We start from the raw sequence: 21,898 nt of genomic DNA, 5'->3' as shown, positions 1-21,898 counted from the left end.
AGTTTTTTTGTATCAATGTGATTAATGTCATCCATCCCATAAGTATTAGAAAATTTGCAGTATCTTCAGTTGAAAGGGTAAAAAAATTGCAGAAATATCACTTATTCCAAATATACATATACTCACAGAGTTCCATTCTGTTTACGGACTGGAGTGAAGAAGTCTAAGTTATGGTTGGCACGGTTATTTCAGACTTTCAGACCCATAACAAATTGCCCAAATTAACTCTAATTTATTTTACTCAAGTCGGAGGGTTACTTACGTTTCCTGACAGTTGGTTCCATATTCTGAATTAATGGTATCTAGTTACTGTGGAACGTATTTGCGTTGATTGCGTGTAATAATTTGTGCTGCTTCGGAGTTAGATAAGAACAGATGCCAGAAAGTTTCACAATAATGTTACACAAATCGTCAAAAGTCTTGGACCCCCATAGTTTTTTGAAAACCGGGATTGTTTTCGAAAAATTGAATTTCGTCCATGGAAGATTTATTTCTGACAACATTCTTTAAGAAGAGAAGGTTTGATCGAGGTGGGAAAAATTTTGACTGCCATACTTGAAAAATAGGTATGTTTTTTTGAATTAGCGCAAAAAAACAATTTCTTGAATGTCTTAACCAATCTTACAACTGTGCACCAGTCAATAATCTGTGTAATGTCAGTTTAAAGAAAACGTATAATTTGAATATATTTATTGTAGAGCTGGTAGAGCGCTTTCGGCTAGTTAGCCATCCTCAGTACCGCTAAAAATAAGAACTTGTGTTGTCAACAAATTACAAGGGACAACTACAAAAAACTTACTTGTCCTAAAATAAACATAAAGTGCCTACTGAGTGCATTGTCATATATACAATGGGTCTGGGAAATGTACCATTATGAAAATGAAGGTTTTAAAACGACCTAGTCGACCATACATAAAAACAATTATTAACAAAACATTATGAAATGACATACATATCTATAACCTCGGTTTTTGGTCAACCATAGAATAGAAATAAATACATATATTCAAATTATACGTTTTCTTTGAACTGACATTATTAAATTATTTGAGTACACAGCCCACACAACCCACATAGTAATAATCTGTGTGTCCTTTCCTTCTCTCCAATAACAGTTTCAACCTTCGATGCATTGAAACAATCAAATTGTTAATTGTTTCCTGGGGAAAACCGCAGCAGTAATCAACTCTTGTGTATTTCGGGCATCGTTAATACTACAGTGACTGTAACACAGTGGCGACAATTGTGGTCATCAGTTTTGCAATAACATAACGGATTTGGTCATGTGACGTGACATGGCCAAAACCGCATTCCGGATTACAGATCACTGCATTGTAATTTGTGCCTCTAAGCCGCCATATTCTTGTAAAATTTCCAATCGTCGCTACTGTCTTGTTAGAGACACTGTAGTTGATACGACGATGCAACCCCCTCTTTGGAAAATCTCACAAGTACTGAATACCGACTACATTTTGGTCAGTGAAAACACTTTTGACAATGAAATGGCGCTAAAAACGTACTGTCTATACAGAAAAACTGTTTAATAACAGTTTTCTGTTTCATAATTGAAGAACGCGAAATTCGAATTCTATATTCCATTCACATTTATTTTAGCAGTCGGTTGGCCATGGAATAATTTTCTCAAGTTTTTGTAACTAGAACGGAGTAAGGTTGGCACTCATGAAATGTCGTTAATGACATAACTAATATCAATTTTTATCACGAAAATGCCGAAAGTGGTTGAAAAAAGAGACGGGGTTTCAGAAAGTGCCATTTAGAATTCAAGTCCGCCCATTCAAATAGTTATACTAGAATAGTTATATTCTAAAATCCACAACAGCCACAAATACGCGCCAGTTGTCCTGTTAATTGTTTATTCATGTGAAATTTTTGTTCATGTTGACTTCCTTTAATTCCTTTTACTTATATTGATGCAAGATGATTTTCGTTGAAGAATTTAACATTCTTGTAATTATCTGTTAATTCCTTCGGGAGATACCCATTCCCAACCACTGCATCATATGCATTTCATCTTCGGGTTAATATTCTTGAAATCTACAACTGATGTAACGTATTCAAACTTTAGCCAAAGAAGATAACAAACATTAACTCTCCTCATGCTAGTGCATATTATGATATTATACTGATCTCTTGTATTTTCCATGCAAATAACAGGATTTGGTATGCCTTCAATCAGTTTGTATAAACTTCAATTATGTTGGTCACATATTTTCTGAAGAGTTTCCACATTGCGATAAAATAAGTAAGAACAGAAACTTTTCCGTAGAATGGGCAATATAGCGTTGATTTAAAACCCAAAAATGTTTTGACAAGCGTCATAACCCCACATTTTCGTACTATACAGAGTGAAAAGTGTCAAATTTCCATGGCCAGCCGACTGCTAAAATAAAAGTGAATGGAGTATACATGATGCATGCCAGGATCCTGTCAATTATCTTTCAAGTAGTTTTAATGTTGCCAAATTTTAAGTTAATTGGTGAAATAACTCAATCACGTGACATTGGTAGCTGTAGTATTCTGAGACATAGCTTATAAAATTTAAAGGATTTTTGGATGGTTGATTACCAAAGTTTCAAGACTTTCTCATTTTTGTGCGTCCTTTTAGAATTACAACCTTTGCTGATTTACTTTATATTCCCTTGCATTTCGAAAATAATCAAATCTGAAAGATGTTCTAACAGGAGACCTGAATTATAACTATTCAAACTCCAATATAATGAAGGGATCCATTTGTACTTCAAAATGTGGAGGGTATCCTATTGACTTCTATTCGGGCAATTCTGAGTATCTACAGCAGTAAAATTTTCTCTTTGCTTTCAATTACTCTAAATATAAACTGTGAGAATTTCAGTGAACCAGCAACTTCTTGTCACATTTGCTTCGAATTTTTTTTTATCTAATTTCAGTTTACGAAATTTCAACATCAAGGATGTAATTTTTGAGATCGGAGCAGGTTAAACGAAGGTATAGAAGAAGCCGTTGAGCTCCTGCGAATGTTATAAAATAACTAGCCGAATAGGGCACATAGAGCAAGTGACGAAAATATTCGTCTAATGAAGCATTAAGATGTTTGTTTTACATAATGACTACCCACAATAAGTGGAAGAAGCGATCCTTTGAACGTAAACGAAATGTATTCAGTGACATGAAAGTCGCATCTCCAGAAGGGGTACGAATTTTTTTTAAACTCGGGAGATTGGCTCCCACACTCGAATGACCTCACCCTTTTGTGTCTACTCCTTAAAGGGGGCATCTGAAGTCAAAGGAATACGTTTGCAAACCACTTATCCTTCCAGATTTTTAAGAAACCACCAGACGTGAAATCGAAACTATTCCTAGAGGAATGTCGGAGAATGTGATGAACAATTTCACCGTGCACCTGCAGGAATGCCTCTTCCTGAAATGGCTGCATTTCTACGCTATTCTCTCACACAATCAACTTGTTTTCAGCTTGCAATCAAACTCCCGTAAGCCCATTATAACTTGTCAGTATGATCAACAGGAATTCTCAAGGTTAGAATATTTGGCCTCGATTACAATTATGAGCTTAATTGCATCCACAAGGTAAATTTCTTTCTAAATGTACATGTTTTTGAGTGCTTGTCTATGCGAATTTTCAGTTGTAATTTAACTAGTGCAATGAAAATTATCGAAAATTTTTGGGAAATATGCTCGAATGCAAGATAAGTTGAAAAAGAGCACGAGTGCGCGGAGCGCTCGAGTGCCTTTTACAGTTTAACTTGCATGAGAGCAGATTTGTCAAAAATTATCGATTCATTTTCATTGCAAGAGTTAAATTTAATAAGAAAATTTTGTGAATCCATCAAATCGTATTGTGTCGCTGTCGGTTGCTGTCACATTGCCGCCACCAGTGGCGACGATAATTGTATAATTTATACTTATTGCAGGTACGTAGGAGCTGTTGGAAAAAATCGTTGCTACGGGCAATGAAAAATTTTTTTTTTAACGACGCATTATAAAAAACCCATTGTCAAATTTTTTAAGTGCAATGTCGCGATTTGGAAACGCTTCTGTTGTAGATATTGATAAGAATATAGACAATCTTACGCCAACGAATACAAAAAGTCAAAAACGTGAGTATGGAGACAATTTCAAGATATCGATTGAAATTTATTCTGGGAGGATTCTGCATTTCTTAATAAACTTTTTAGGGTTTTCACTCCCAATCTCTGAAACAAAATCAATTAAAAATGAAATAAACGATTTGCTCCTGCGTAAATTCTTGCACTAATTTGTGCCGAAAGAAATTACTTATTAGAACGAGGAACTTTGGTGGGAAAAATTGCCTTCCTTCTAAAGGACTGAGCAAGCAACATGCGCAAGAAGGATGGATCCTTTTATAAAGAAAGTGTGGTGAAAACAATGTGGAACGTGACAGCAAAACTTGTTCAGGAAAAATATTGCGAAGATTTCGGCATTGCAATAGATCCATTTAATGATGTAAGATTTAAATCGGCTAGGGGTGCACGAGATGCTGCGCGCGAAATATTACAAATGAACCCGGAAAAGAGAAAAGAAGGCTCATCGGCTTTTACTTACTTTTACTTAATTGCTGCAAATTTTGAAGCTTTACGATGAAAACAAGCCGGAGGGTCTGCAGAAAAAATTTTTTCATCTCATATCTTATGAGCTAGCATTTCGAGGAGGTGAAGCAGCCAACTGTTTGACGGATTTGTTTCAAGAAGAAAAGTTTAATGATGGAACTAGCACAAATAGAATAGAATATAATCCAGTGTTCTCAAAAACCTGCCAAGGAGGAGGCCGCAGATTAACAGACAGTAAATAGTTAATCAGAAACACTACTAATGAAGACATCTGCCCCGTTCGCCTGGTCAAATTAACAGTTTCTTATTTAATTTTTCTTATCAGAGCTTTTATTTTAAGATTATACAAAAAACTTTTGTCAAAACGAGGATCTAACGTGAGGACGAACCGTCTGTTTCTTACACCGAATCGAGAATGGCAAAATAATAATATATGGTTCAAGAATATCCCAGTTGGCAGAATCGAGATCGCAAAATGGACAAAGCTGTTTGTCCAAAAAGCAGGTATCGATAGCGAAAATTTACAAACTATTCTCACCGAGCAACTGCCGTAAGCCATCTAGCTTCTAGGAAAATGAGAAACAGTGAAAACAACGAGTTTAGTGTTACTGCTTCAAGTAACATTGTTTCTGACCAACAACAAACTTCGACTGGTTCAATCATAAATTACGATAATTGCGTTTTTAATTGTAAAAATTTAAATAACTAGGTTCAACAGTTTTCATGTAACTTTAATAAGTAATAAACGTTTATAATTATGTCTGCATTTATTTTAAAGGACCTGATAATTTTGCACAAGTGCAAATTATCGATAATTTGCACTAGTGCAAAATTATCGCCTAATTGTATGCTCATTGGCTAAAAAAACAATCAAAAATTAGTCGGAACATTGTTGTCTGTCAAATTTGACAGATGAATAAAATTTTCAATTATATTCTTCTGTTGATCCCTGTCCTAAGTGCAATTGCATTTGACTTCATTATTATTATTCTTCATTCTAAATGTCAATCATCAACTGACTGAACTATGAATTATAGTTTTGTATACTGGGTGTCCCAGGATTAAAGAGAATAAATTTGCATATAGGTTCAGAACACCAAAATAAGAAGAAACGTTTCCATGGAGGTAAGAGGTAAGTCTGGAAACGCTTTTGGGGGCCTGCCTGGAGGACGTCGTGACTGGGGTCGGCCATTCCTTGCAATCCTCGCTATTCTATTCACATTCACATCCATTCGGCTCACATGCTCATTCCATTCTCGCCGTCGTTTGCGACCCCATCTGACCACGTCTTCGATCTCGCATTCCTTCCGTATGTCGCTGCTTCTTTTCATGTCTCTCAGAGAGTAGCCTGCAATACTTCTGAGAGTTTTCATTTCAGTTGTTCTCAAGATGTTCTTGGTTTTTTGGTTTTCTGCCAGGGTTTCTATAGCATATGTAAGTACACGTCTCATGCAAGTCTTATAAATCTTAGTTTTAGCACGGATGTTCATGTATTTGTTATTCCATATTATCTCCCTCAGGGCTCCAGCTATTCGGTTTGCTTTGTGTGCTTGACCTCTCACTTCGTTGGTCCTATTCTGACTATAGGTAAGTTGTACTCCCAGGTATTGGAACTCCATAACTTGCTCTACAGGCTTGTCATCAACCACAAGTTTCCATCTTATGGGCTCCTTCGCGACGACGAGTGTTTTGTTTTGGGGATAGATATTTCCATGTTGAACTCTGCAGCCTTTTGGTAGAAAGCGTGGAGAAGCCTTTGCAGGTCGTCCTCGTTTTCAGCTATGATTACTGCGTCATCTGCATAGCATATGATCTTTATTTCCCCAGCGGTGAGAATGTAGCCTCTGCCCGCTTGCTTGACGTGGGTGATAATGTCGTTCATGAGGATATTAAATAATTGAGGGCTTAGAGAGTCTCCTTGTCTTATTCCCGATGGTGTTGGAATTTCTTTGGTCAGCTTCTGGTTCAACAGTAGATGAATGCTTGTATTGAGATTGAGCTGTTTTATGATGTCCACAATAGTTCGAGGTACCCGCTTCTTCCTCAGAACATCAACTACATCCTTCAGTTTTACCCTGTCGAACCCTTTGGTAAGATCGACGAAACACATGAATGCTGGCCTGTCATACTCTATAGCTTTTTCAACGATCTGCCTGACCGTGAAGATGGCGTCGATGGTCGATCTGTTTTTTCTGAATCCCTGTTGTTCTTCCGACATGGTTACATGATCAATTAGTATTGTATCCAGGATCTTCGTGAACAATTTCATAGTTGATTTCAACAGTGTTATGCCTATCATTGGAAATTATGCATTGAAATTGTAATTTAATCAACTAGCGGCCGTTTTCAATAAACCTATCTATCCATCGTATCACTTACTGACGATTAGTAACCATTGGTAACCATTCTAAAATGTATAGCTACTGATAGATCATAGAAACGAAGTTACATGCATTTTCTATCTTCAGTTACTGAAACAATGGATAGATAGGATTATTGAAAACGGCCGTTAGTTATTAATGAAAGCGATTAATGATTGAGATATTTTAACGTGCGTGCGAGCGAAGCGCTTCGCTCGCACGTTCGAGATCATTAATGGCTCAATTAATAAACGAGTTGATAACAAGATTTTTCCGTCGACCACATTTTGAATTGAATGTGGATTCTTATATATATATAATCGATTCCCATCTACCATGAAATGGTGTAGGGTATAATAACAAAAACAAATATTAAATTCTTCCCTCGTAAACGAACTTCGACCATTCCTTCTTGTTGGCTGACATCTTCCTTGCTCTTTCCCAAGTTTGTCCCCTTTCTCCAATTATCTTCCCCATTTGCTTGTCCCAGGTAGTAACCGGTCTTCCGCGCCTTCTTTTTCCCGTAACCTTTGCTTCCCATACTTTTCTAGCAGGTCTTTCGTGATTCATTCTATTCAGATGTCCCCACCAACTCAATTGTCTCTTCTCTATGAAATCCTGCAGAGGTTCTATTCCGATGTCTTCCCTGATAAGATCGTTTCTCTCCCTGTGCATCCTTGTTATTCCCTTCACTTTTCTTAGATATTTCATTTCCATTGCCTGCATCCTGCTTTTCTGTCTTCTATCAAGTACCCACGATTCGCACGCGAATGTAAGTATTGGTCTATAAATCGCTTTGTATACATTCATCTTAGTACTTCTTGATATTTCTTTCCTACTCAGGAAGTTCTCATTCATGGCATGGTATATCTTCAATGTGCTTTCCAATCTACTGTTTATTTCCAGATCTTGTTTTCCATTTTCTTCTATTTGCACTCCTAAGTATTTGAAAGATGTCACCTGCTCCAATCTTACTCCTTCTATCTGTACGTCAACGATTTCCTGAGAGTTGCTCACCACCATAACTTTTGTTTTTTCCTTGTTCATTCCGAATTCCTTCAACACCGCATTCCAGATGTCCATATTTGTCTGTAGATCTCTCTCACTCTCAGCAACGATAACAATATCGTCCACGAAGGCACATTCTGATATTACCACTCTCTTTAAGTTTCTGTACCCGACTTGAAATTTCTTCGATCTTCTTGTGCACTCCTTCGGAATCTCATCCATAAATATTGTGAACAGCACAGGGCTCAAACTACCTCCTTGTCTTAAACCTATTTTTGTACTGAATTCTCCAGATGTTCGGTTGTGGCTGATAATTCTATTCCTGTTCAATTCATACACATTCTTAACAAGTCTTATAATTTTCTTGTTCATTCCCCTCTCTTCCAGAATTTTCCATAGTTTCCTTCTTTTAACTCTGTCAAAAGCCTTCACCAAATCCACAAAACCCATGTATATCCTACCATCTTTTTGTTTCGCCCTCTCAATCAGTATTTTCAACGTGAATATGTGGTCTTGTATACTTCTTCCCTTTCTGAAGCCGCTTTGCGTTTCCTCTAGATTTGTTTCAATCTTCTCTCTTATTTTTCCATCCAGTATTCTCTCAAAAACTTTCATAGCTGAGCTCAACAGAGTGATACCCCTATAGTTGTTACATTCTTGCACATCCCCCTTCTTGTGTACTGGTACTATCAAAGATGTTTGCCAATCCAGTGGTACTATTTCTTCTGTCCATGCCCTCTGAACAATTTCCAATAACATTTCGGTTCCTTTTTCTCCTAGGTATTTCAACATTTCTGCTGTTATTCTGTCACATCCTGCTGCTTTGCCATTTTTTAGGGTATTTATCGCTTTCTTCAGTTCTTCCATTGATATGCCTTCCTCTTCCTCACTTAATTCTTGTGTTTCCCCAATTTCCTGTTCTACATCTCTCTCAAATCCCTCCTCATTCAATAGGTCGTCAAAATATCCTCTCCACCTTTCCATTATTGCAGTATCTTCCTTCAGCAGGTTTCCATCTTTATCCTTTATCATCACATTATCATTCCTTGGTGTCTTTCTCGCATTTTTAAGAACTCTATAGAACAACTTTTGATTACTCTTATGGTCTTTCTCCATTTTTTTGCCAAATTCTTCCCATTTCTTCCTCTTCTCCCTTTGAATCAACTCCTTTACTACTTTTCTTTGTTGTTTGTATTGCCCATATTTTTCCACTGTTTTATGACTCAGGTATTGTTTCCATTTATCCTTTTCAATCTTCACCTGATATTTTATCTCGCTTGTCCACCATGATGTTTGTTTTCTCTTATTCGTCTTCTTATAACTTCCACATACATTACGTGTAGTTTCGGTAACTATGCTCTTGAAACTCCCCCATATGCTCTCCAATGTTCTGTGCGTCCTTGACACATTTTCCCTTTCGAATCTCTTTTCAGTTTCATACCTATATTTATCGGCAATTTCTCTACTAGCTAGCTTGTAAGACCTAAGGCATTCATAGGATTCTTCTCTTTTACACTTTACTTCTTCTTCCATCTTTTCCTTCCTCAGCTTAGATACCAGCATATAGTGATCGCTTCCGATTTCTGGGCCCCTTCTTACTTTAGTGTCTAGTATCATATATCTTCTCTCCTTTTGTATCAGGATGTAATCTATAATTGATTTTTCCCCTCGACTTTTGACCTCTCTCGTATACTTATGTATGTCCTTATGTTGAAATAATGTATTAGTAACAACAAAATCATTCAGTAGACAAAAATCGAGCATTCTCTCACCATTGTAATTTCTAGTTTCTTCCCCGTATGGTCCCATCACTGATTTATAAATTTCATCTTTTCTTCCCACTCTGCTGTTGAAATCGCCCATTATGATAATCGTTTCTCTTGCTGTTTCAGTGACTTCAGTTAGGTCTTCCCAGAATTTATCTTTATTTGGTGTACTATCGTCTTCATTGGGTCCATACACTATTATGAACGTTTTTGTCTCTTCCTTATTTCCCATTTCTATCGATAATATTCGCTCTGTCCAACCTTCCCATCTATTCAGTTGCCAGCAAATGTCTCTCCTTATCATACATCCCACGCCTGCTCTGGCTCTCATGTTCTCAGGAACTCCACTGTAGATTAGCAGATGCTCACCCTCCATCTTTATTTCTCCTCTACCCTTCTTTTTTGTTTCCGTTATCGCCAATATATCCAATTTCGTCTCCTCGAATTCCCTCACCAGCTCATTCTCCTTATCTCGAATACTCCTGACATTCCACGTTGCAATCCTCGAACTCACCAATTTTTCTCTCTTAGATCCTGTGTCTTTATCGTTTCGTTGTCCTTTTTCCTGCTTATTCGTCATATTTTTTCCCATCTCGATAGTTTCCGCTTCTATCAGTTTTTTGGAGGTATTTTCTCTATTCTTTCCATCTCCTCATTCCAAGAATAGCTTTCACCATCGATAAATAGTTTTTGGAAACCCTCTCTCACATCTTTACCTTTTGCTCTTTCCTCCCTTGCGATACCTCTTAATTTTGCCTGTTTTTCTCTTTGTGTTTTGGTCAGATCATCATTAATATATATCCTACCTATCGAATTTATCCTCCAGCTCAATTACGCAAATATTGGGTCCTATTTTGTTGATATTTTTTGGTTCAATCTCCACATCCATATTCCCCTTGAAAAATTCCTTAATTTCACCCTTCATCGATTTCTGCTCTGTATTCACCAGCTTCAACCCACTCACCACCACGTTGTTTCTTCGTTTTTCGTTCTCCATATTGTCGAGCCTGGTTTTTATGTTCTTAACTTCAATCTTTAACATTTGATTTTCCCTCTTGCTTTTCTCATTTTCTTCCTTCATGCGCTTCATTTCTTCTTGATACTCCCTCTGATTCGTTTTGATCTCCTTTATGTCATTCATCAATACTTCCATCATCATCATTAACCTATCCATCTTTTCATCATTAGGTTTGCTTTTTTGCGGCGTCCTAGTCAGTTTTTTGCCTCTTCTAAATGGATCATCATCATCGGTTGTTCTCTTTCTTTTTCCATCGTCACTCGTATACTCTTCTTCGCTTTTCGTCCGACTCATCATGAATTCTCAACGGTGCCTGAAACCGGTCCTGTGTCCTATTCGAATATTTCAATCAAAGATATTACAAAGATGTAATATCTTTGATTTCAATCACCGTTCCCTTATCGACAAAGATAATATTTATGCGACAGCTGGTTGTATTTCGCTAACGGCGATTTCAGTTTATTATTCCACAAAATCTAATATATTTTGGATTACAAGTTCTTCAATTTTCCTATGTTTTTCCTGTAACTTAGCCTGATCTAATTCACCTACTTTGCAGTATCCACTGCAACAGTTTTAATCGATTTCACGCTCGTAATTGCCGTTTGAATCGGTTTTAATCACGGAGCACTTTTCAAAACACCTTGTCTCACTGAAGTTCGTTTAATTTGTGAATTCTTGATTGCAAAAATTTTCTATCGATACCTAGTCAAATTTGACACCTTATAAATTTTCTATGTTCGCATGTCATATAGGAATGTTGTGATATTTATGCTGCCCATCGAACAATTCGAGAAGTCCATAGAGAGCATATTCGAGTAGTGACATTTTGAGTAGGTCACATTGATATCGTTCCCTATTATATCTGTTAAAGAATGTATGTAGCTGGTGGAAGCTGGAGTTGTAGTACATAGATATATTGATTACTCTCTAACCATCATAATTTTTCTGCAATCTCCACAATTCATCTCTTCTCAATTCACCCGCTAGGTACTACGAAAATCAATGCGACATACAAATAAAATAATTATTTGGGAAGCTGCTGAATACTTCTATGTTCGAGTACCCATGACAATAATGCATTAATAAGAAATTAACCAATAATAGTGTTCATTAACAGCTTATTTCGTCAAACAGTGCTATTATTAAGAAGTCGGGGGAAAAGATAATTACTAAATTACATTGGAAAACTTTATTATTTCCTGAGTTTTCATCGTTAAAATCCCAAATACCACACAACGTCCATGGGACGTACAATTCATGTCCATTTAACGTCGGAACGTCCATGGACTTGATTTCTATGTCCTTTGGACGTCCGTTTCCGGACAGTTTTAGGACGTCCAAGATGGATATCCATTGTTAGTCCAATTTATGTACAATGTCCGTATCGGATATCCATTGGATGACCGTGATGGACATAATACGGACTATATGACATATGTCCGTATCATATAGTTCCAAAATAGTCCCTGACCGACTTAATACAGACAATGTCAAAAATATGTCCTTACTGGATATCCATTAGGTGTCCGTGATGAAGATAGTACGGACCATATAACTTATACATATATTTATTTATTTATTTATTTAAATATATTACATCCAACAGGCACATGCCCAATTACAGGTGTAAGTTACATGAAAAAATTATCAAAAATGATAAATAACGGAATCGCCGTCGGCAGAAAAAAAAATAAACAGCAAAAAAAATCAATTTCAATTTTCTATTAGGTAATACAATTTTTTTCTGAACTGATTCAAGGATAGAAAAAAAACATCTACTGAAGGGACATTGTTCAGGCTTCTACACATCGACAAAACAGGACTGTGAAAATGGTGCTGTGAACTTGGGACACTAATCCTAAACATTAAATTAGATCTCGATGCAAGTCTAGGCACGTTGAAATCCAGAAGAGAAAGTAACGATGTTGAGTCAATATGATTATTGATCAATTTATATGCAAAAGTAGCATCAGCAATTTCTCTTCTTTTCCTCAAACTGGTAACATTAAACTCCTTTAACAAAGACTGATGGTCCGGATGAACAGGATAGACATTATGCTTCTTAAAATACAAAAACTTCAAAAACTTTCTCTGAATAGACTCCAACGCTGTAATGTATTTATTGTGGTATGGATTCCACACCACACTGCAGTATTCAAGCTTGCTACGCACTAAGCAGAAATACACTGATTGGATAGCTCTTAGATTTGAGAATTCCCTGCAGTTGCGCAATAGAAAACCCAAAGACTTAAAGGCACCGCAAATGACATTTTCGATATGAGGACTGAAAGACAGCCTGCGGTCGAACAAGACTCCCAAGTCTCTAGTTTCAACAACCCTTTTCAAAGTTTTACCCTCAATGGTATAGTCGAACTCAATAGGTGAAAGCTTTCTGGAGTAACTCATTACTTGACATTTCTCTATATTTAAAGGTAATTTGTTAGATGAACACCATTCAGACAAGCGCCGGATATCGTCCTGCAGGATGACACAATCAGCTATACTGACAATTTCCCTAAAAAATTTAAGATCATCTGCGAAAAGAAGTCTTAACGATACTAAAATATTACAAACGTCGTTGATGAATATGAGGAACAGTAGCGGCCCCAGGTTGGAACCCTGTGGAACTCCAGAACAAGCTATAAAATAATAAGATTTCACTCCCTCATATTCAACATACAACCGCCTGCCTTCCAAATAAGACTTCAAGAGCAACCGAAGGTCTACAGAAATACCGAACCTCGCCAACTTTCTCAAGAGCTGTTTATGGGACACTTTGTCGAACGCTTTGCTGAAATCAGCGTAAACTACATCAATTTGCCTGTGATTATCCAGTGAGCCCGAAATGTACTGAGTGAAGGTGCAAAGATTCGTGACCGCGCTCCTCGACCGCATAAAGCCATGTTGGGACTCTGATAAACTGCTGTGCACATGTGAATAGATCAGATCGAAGAGCACAATCTCAAATAACTTTGAAAACACGGATATAAGTGTGATGGGCCTGTAGTTTCTGACATCTGCAACCTTGCCCGATTTGAATATGGGACAAACACGTGAGGTTTTCCACACTGTAGGAAACAGTTTGGATCTCAATATTATGTTGAATATAAGTGCCAATGGATGACAGAACAAACTAATATGATTTTTGACTACACTAGCGGGAACATTGTCAGGACCAATGCTCAGACTATTTTTGAGTTTTCCGGCTGCCTTGAGTATCTGTTCGCTCGAAATCTCTTGAACATGCAGATATTTAGAGGGATCCATCAAGTGATCTTCCTGATCATCAACACCGACATCCGAACCCTCATCCCCTGAACTCTTATATACACCATTGAAATAATCTGCAAAAGCATCGAGAATTGCTTTTGGGGTATCGAACCTTTTATCCCCATCAAACATTACTCCAGGAATACGGGTTTTATTATTTTTTGAATTAAAATATGACCAGAAATCGTGCGGATTTGTCACCAAACTATCTTCAGATTTTTTTATGAACTCCGAGTATGCAGAACATATTTCTCTCTTAACAACCCGTCTCATATTTCTAAAACGTTCAAGATAAAATAAGGTTCTTCTTTGATTATACATTCGACGGTAATGATTTTTTTTTTTTATATTAATGATAAGATTTTTTGTGTACCAGGATGGATACTTGCGGCTGTTACGAGTTTTGAGCGGACAGCATTCACAGAAAATTCCCTGAATTTTCGCATTAAACTGTTCACAAGCTAAGTCACTATTAGAAGTTGTTGTCAAGAAGTCCCAATCCGTTTTTTGAAATAGTTCCTCAAACTTTCGGTCATCGATTTTGCGGAAATTGAAACGTTCAACACAAGAGAAAAATTTCACCTCATATATATTACATGGTCCGTATAACGTCCATCACGTACACCTACTAGATATCCGTTAGGGACATCTTTTGAATGTCCTCACTGGATATTCACTAGGAGTCCGTATAACGTCCATCACGGATACCTAGTGGATATCCGGTAGGGACATCATCATATGGACCAAATAATACATACATGTATATCAATGAACACCAAAATTTAATATTATTTTTCACTAAACTCCATTTTTCCGCTTTGTAGTATATGAATATCTTATGAATATTATATTATGTATAACGTTATGATGAACGAAGACTAAATACTTGAGTAATTACTATTATAAAACAATCTATGTTTGAGTTTTAAGACTTTAGTTTTTATTATATGGTATTTCTGTATTAATCGACTACTATTCCATAAATCAGTTAACAATATAATGAATATGTTCCTACAAGTAGGTATAACGTATAGTCTCGATAGCTAGGACGGTTGCAGCGAAGACTCAGTAATGCGATGTCCCCACGTACTCGCGAGTTCGAATCCGGGCCAAGTGTAAAAACTTTCTAGTAAGTATGGATGGAAATGACAACAACACAGAAAATACCATCTGCGTCTGAGTGTGAGACATTGGGTTCTAGGACATAAAAATTCTCTAATAGATAGGATAGCCAACGTTGTGGTAAATTTTTGTACTGTTGAGATAGCTAATGATGATCCCAACGGGATATCCATTGGACGTCCGCGATGGACGTCCGAATTCGGTTCAAAGTTGTGACATTTGTACGTCCCTCGGATGTCCATAGAACGTCCATTGTACCAGAAATGGACGTCCCATGGATGTCCGTAATGTCCGAAGAGGACGTCCTATGGATGTCCATAGGACTACTTTGTGCTATTAGGGATGATTCTGTAACAAATCAAATATGATGATATGGTCCATGATATATTATTTTATATATGAGTCTTCTCTAGAATAATGATATTATCGTTGCAGAAATGAAGTCTGGGTTTCAGTAATACATGTTCTGGGCTATAAAAGTGAATATGAGGGTTCTGAATGTTGTTTATATTTGTGTCTGGTCTTCTCGTAGACTGCTCATCGCTTTCATATCACCTTCAAGAATTAAGATTATATTTGGCAATAAGTTAGAAATACGCTGAAAGTTTCCATAATTAATACGACTTTTTAATTACTTTAAATTTTATTGACAGTTTTGAATTTGACCCTATTAAAAACACAATCACTTTTCGAGTACAGTTTTCAAGCAAGCTATATTTCTAATTTTTCCATGATGAACTACATCGAATTAATCATTGCCATTGGAAATGAATAAAGTCAGAAAATTATTATTTGCATAGTAGGTATTGAAATAATGCAAAATAATATGTGCCTAGTAGCAAAATGATCTGGTGAACATACAAAATAATTGGGTGCGCCTCATATGAACTTTGGTTTTAATTTTTCTGCCCAAAATCGGGAATACATATTTTCGTTGAATATTATGAAAAATTACTATACAATATGTCACAAACTGCATAACTTTTGACATTTAGGAACTATGCAATCGTCAGGTGTTGATTCAACAAAGTTTTATCAATTTATAATAAAAAATTTAAGATTCACTCATAAGTTATGTTGATGAGATGAGGAAATTTGATATTTAGTCTTTTGTTTTATAAGAAGATGCTCAAGTTCCTTTGAAACTATTGAATATAAAGTATACGTGAACTTTACAAATGTTTATCGTATTATGCCTTTAAAAATTTCAGAAAAAGTGATTTCGCATTTCAATGATGGATGAAGTGGTGACAATATAAAATTGGCATTGTTTGATACTGCTGGCCCAGAAAAATGGCGAAATATTGCGATTGCATTTATATTTCTTTATTTCTTTCTGTCTTTATCAGATGGAAACGAAAAGCTGCTCTCAATAATTTTCGTGGGTGAATAAGTGAGATAAAATCTAAACGGACGATGTTAATTCTCCCGTTAGAAGTTCATCCAGAGTGTCAGCAGCTACAATATCGTTTATTATTTCATGTGGGTTTATTAAATTCTTATCTTAATTGAACCCAGTGCTGTAATTATGAAGATTACAAAGCGAACTTCATTTTCGAATCCAACACAAACTGAGGTGGTTCTTTTGTGTAGTCTCACATCAGGTGATCAGCTAAAAGGAAATAATTCACTGCTATGTTCCACCGGAAATACTCTGTGGATTGAATAGCATTCTTCTCACTAAATAGTGTTTTGATAGATACTACAACACGTTTCAGTTAAGATTTTAGTCTATTATAGTAGCGTCAACAGGTGCAACTACGAAACTGTCGTGCGAATTCTGTCTATCAACAAACCTGACCGGCATATTCGGATCCTAAATCTACCAAGAAAATTTCAAGCCCATAGTCTTTCCATTCTGAAATTAGAATTGAATTGATGTGGCCGATACTGGATGAAAATCCATAATTGAACTTGAAACAGATTATAAGATTTTCACAAAATGAGTCTTTAAACCATGACACTTGTTTCGCTATCACAAAAGCATCTTGGTTCCGAGTTTACGATTTGGCAACAGCGCCTACTAGACGATGAAAAGAACAATGTCCGATCAGCTTATTTATAAAATAACAGCTGTTGATTTACAGGCGCCTACTTACTGGCGAGCTTCGACTGCAACTGGCCATAAAAATCCCATAAAATTTAACGACCTTCCTCGTTCGTCGCAGACTTCATAAACAGCCATCTTTGTCTATCTCATTAGGATAATGTATTTGTTGTCCTTTATTATCAAGGCATATTTCAGTCGATGTTGCCAACTTGTGCAATCGAAATGTAACGCTTCAAATTTTAAATACCCATTGTTATTTCTAATTTTTAAGTGCTTAAAATAATTTTTTTTGGGAAACGGTTGAAATGGTTATTTCAAAATGTGATATTTCATAAAAAATACATCATTTTCGTCAGAAGGAGTATTCCCTATTGCCAATTCTCTAAGCTCTGGTGAAGTGTTACTGTTATTCATATCGCTATCGCTATCCATTATTGATTATACTGAATACTAACATTCAGACCACGTACCTAATTCACTGGTAAAATCTATCCGATTTCGTGAAGAATTAATTTTGCAACATCAAATGACAGTTACTGTCACAGGCACTTATGTTTTCATCAAATTCTGTGTTCACGAAATGGATTCAATCGCCCGGGGATATAATTTATTGCTTAGTGACGAACAACCGGAAGAAAAGTGAACCAGTACGAAAAGTGAATCAGGACGAAAAGTACTCGCCTTCAAAAATAGTCTACTTTTCATTCGGAAATTAGTACGTAAAATGTAATTTTTTGTTCAGGTCGATGAAAAATACAATTATTGTTACCCATTTTTCGTGGAATAAAAACATTCCCTACCCATAAAAAGTATTATGCACAGATTGCAGATTGCATAATTATAAATACGAAAACTAGCAAGTTGAATTTCAAATTTAAGATCAGACAACAACGGAATCAGATTCCAGAGTAACTGGGATGTAAAATGGATGTGAACTTTTGAAATTTTAGTGAAAGCTTCATCTTTTTCGTGCAAGATTCTACCTGAACAAATACATACAAAAATGTATTCCAAAAGAAAACTTATAAGGAATTTTGAACAGAAATAGGAAGCGGAATAATGGAAGCCAGTTCCTCCGGTATAGTGATCCATTTCGACGATCATCGGAATATTTACCCAACAATCCAAATTTGATGGATACCACTCTGAAAGAATTCCGAGTTTTCAATTAATCAACGATTAATTTTCCAAGTACCTCGCTGATACCGGCTTGCTCAATTTACCCGATGCAAAAATTGGTTTCTTCGTATTTGACGCACAGAAGGCCGTATCGCTGTACCGCCAGATTGATTAAAAACGTTATCGCCCTTCGCAATATCTGGCTTTTGAATTCTTGATTGGATTGGTAATCGGGCATATTAATTGGAAAAAGGAATTATATCTTGCTGAACCCGATCTATAAAACGGATATATGATCTGTTTGGCAAAATGAGCTCTGTGCTTAGTGCTCGAACTAGTAAGCCCAGCGATCTATTTTTCGGTGGATCCATCTTTTACCACCAAATCAATAAAAAGCGAAAATAAAATCAATCAATTAAATCAACACGATTTATACACTGTAGTGATGTTTACCCCCGGCCAACCAGGTTCAAGAATGACTATTCCACCTCGGTCAATACCGTATGTCTGATATCAATGCTGCAGTCTGTTAATTTTTTCCCTTATTTAGAATAGAATGCCGTAGCTTTATGCAAGGAGGGATGGAGTGACTTTTTACCAAGGATTATAAATTAGGGTTTATAATCTAGAATTTCATACGTTCTTTTTCTATTCAGAATATTTTACGGATTTCTACTCCGGGAGAAATATCAGTTCAAAATAGACAGTCAGAAAAATTGATGGATAGAGTAAATAGAGGAATGAATAAATATCCAAATATAAATTTTTTTTTCATACGGAAAGCTCTTGAGTCCGAGCTGCAGCGATTAAAATGAACCTCCACTATTATGTAGAAGATTGATAGAATGTTCCCCATATTTTTTCGAATGTGTAAAAGCACTGGCCAATAAAACTGATGAGAAATGTATCAGATTTAACCAGAAAAATTTATATTTTTCTGACATTCTACGATCGAGAGTATGTTCCTCTTTTTTGTTTTGAAAATTTAAAATGGCCAAGAAAATTTATTTCCCCATGCACCCATTCCATCAATTTTCTCGAATGGCCATTTTAAAATTTGGCTGGTTCATTTTGATCCTCGGAGCTGTAGTATGAACAAAAAATTATGTTAGGAAATTTTAGTCATCCCTCTATGTACAGGGTGGGCAAATTTCGATGTTTTAGCACTACAGCTTTTAAACCAGAGGAGATTTTTTTTTGAAACCTTAATTTTTACTGATTTCAAAAATATATAACATCATATGGTTTGTAACAATATAAATAATAGAAAATGGTCAAAAACACTTTTCCCCAATATTTCTATGGTTTCAACTTTTGACGAGCACAGAAAAATAGAGTTTCCTATATCAAAAGCAGTCTATTTCCGGCAATGTCATTCTTTCTATGCTTTTCACCAATTTTCACAAAATTTGAATCAAGATATATTTCATAAATTTTCATAATAATGAAAGGACTTATAGAAGGACACACTGGTAATCATACGATGCTATATTTTTCTATGCTCATCAAAAGTTGAAACCATAGAAATATTGAGAAAAAAGGTTTTTGACCATTTTTTATTATTCATATTGATACAAACCATATGATGTTATATATTTTTGAAATCAGTAAAATTTAAGCTTTCAAAAAATCGCACAGAAAACTAGTGTTCCCATTTAAAAAAACATAACTTTGGGTCATAGCTTCATAATTAAAAATCCTGCTAAAAAGGCGAGCACGCCACTGTATTCTATGTAAAAAAGTGCCTGTATAATGTTTCAATTTCAGAGCTCTATCGTCAGTATTAGCGGAGATATAAATTTATTTCGATTTCGCCATTTTTCCAATTTTTGCTTATACAGTGAACTCTCGATAAGTCGAACATCGGTAAGTCGAACTCTTTGATAAGTCGAACTGTTTCTCCGGTCCCGATTCATGCGTATCTCACCCTGTGTAATTTCACCTCAATGAGTCGAACAGTGTTCTTGGGACTAGAGAGACTAATACATGAGTCGAACTGCTGGAAAGGCTCTGCGAAAATCTCCACCTCTATGAGTCGTACTCCTGACCACCATCGCCTCAATGAGTCGAACTATTTGATCTAAAGAATGAAAGCTAAAAGGATTACGCAAACCAATCACCACATGTGGCAGCTATCATAATGTGTTTTTGAACCGCTTAGTCCTAAGCGGTTGAAAAACATTCCATTCATTCCTTATTTGTTTATAAAGCCGTCGTGTGGTTCTCGTTGACTAACGATGATCATTATTATCTCAAGTTTTTCCCTCAATGAGTCGAACTCCCACCTCAATAACTCGAACGTTTGGTGAGCCGAACTATAAATAAGTCGAACAGTTTTTTGTGGTCCCTGGGAGTTCGACTTATCGAGAGTCCACTGTAACTCGAAAACAAAAGAAAGTGGCCAAAAATGACTACTACTATTGTTAGTTTCTCAGAAAAAGAGAACGAGAATGGGGTATCAGATTTTGTGTATCTCCTTTGATTTAAAAACTGTAGTGCTAAAACATCGAAATTTGCCCACCCTGTACATACTTTAGCCATCAATTTTCTTGGCCGGATGTTTTGAACTGATTTATCTTATGGAGAAGGAATCCTTAGAACATTCTGGATAGAAAAAAAGTCGGGTCATTTGATCATTGGAGGTGGCGTTCTAGGGCTGTCAGAATGAAATGAAAATTTTTTCTGACTACATTCTGATACCTTCCTCTATCCTCCAATTTTCTCGGCCGGCCATTCTGAACTTGAAAAATGAGGAGTTGGCGCTTCATCGTAGACTGAATATTTCATTTTTATAATCGGAGCTGTAATATGAACAAAAAAAAGAATTATGTCAGAGATATTTTAGTCATCCCTCTATGTACTTTAGCCATCAACTTCCTTGGCCGGATGATTTGAACTGATTTATCTTCTTAGAAGGAATCCTCAAAACATTCTAAGTAGAAAAAAAATCGGTTCATTTGATCGTTGGGGGGGCGTTCTAGGGCTGTCAGAATGAAACAAATTTTTTTTCCAAATACATTCTGATGTATTTCTTTATACACCAATTTTCTTGGCCGGCCATTCTGAACTCGAAAAATGAGGAATAGGTGCTTTATCGTAGACTGAATAGTACGTTTTGATGCTCGGAGCTGTAGTATGAACAAAAAATTATGTTAGGATATTTTAGTCATCCCTCTATGTACTTTAGTTTAGCCATCAATTTCCTTGACCCTATGTTTTTGAACTGATTTATCGTCTGGAGAAGGAATCCTTAAAACATTCTGAATAGAAAAAAAATCGGTTCATTTGATCGTTGGGGGTGGCGTTCTAGGGCTGTCAGAATGAAACAAAATTTTTTTCTGAGTACATTCTGATACATTATTCCACTATCAACAAATTTTCTTGGCCGGCCATTCTGAACTTGAAAAATGAGGAATAGGCGCTTCATCGAAGAATGAATAGTTCATTTTGATCTTCGAAGCTATAGTATGAACAAAATATTATGTTAGAATATTTAAGTCAACCCTCTATGTACTTTAGCCACCAATTTCCTTGGCTGATCATTTTTTAACCTGACTTATCTTCTGCAGAAGGAATCCTTGAAACATTTTGAATAG

The 21,898-nt window shown here is 36.2% G+C and overlaps 2 protein-coding genes across 2 annotated transcripts in view; one reads left to right on the top strand and one right to left on the bottom strand.

The window, feature by feature from the left end:
* Positions 1-21,898, top strand: part of LOC123313572 (ras-related protein Rap-1) — a 171,973-nt gene that overhangs the window by 40,345 nt on the left and 109,730 nt on the right. The gene's annotated exons all lie outside the window — the stretch shown is intronic.
* LOC123307027 lies at positions 10,523-11,032 on the bottom strand. The gene has a single exon (XM_044889231.1). It carries the CDS (start codon positions 11,030-11,032, stop codon positions 10,523-10,525), a length of 510 nt encoding a protein of 169 aa, XP_044745166.1.

This window comes from Coccinella septempunctata, chromosome 1 (genome assembly GCF_907165205.1).
Source record: "Coccinella septempunctata chromosome 1, icCocSept1.1, whole genome shotgun sequence".
In the NCBI taxonomy this organism is placed as follows: Eukaryota; Metazoa; Arthropoda; class Insecta; order Coleoptera; family Coccinellidae; genus Coccinella; species Coccinella septempunctata.
Note: the sequence above shows the minus strand (reverse complement) of the source record. Positions and strands in the feature narration are given on the sequence as shown.

What these genes read in the sequence shown, in the direction of transcription:
- LOC123307027 (XM_044889231.1), bottom strand. Translation starts at nt 11,032, where the DNA reads ATGAGTCGGACGAAAAGCGAAGAAGAGTATACGAGTGACGATGGAAAA.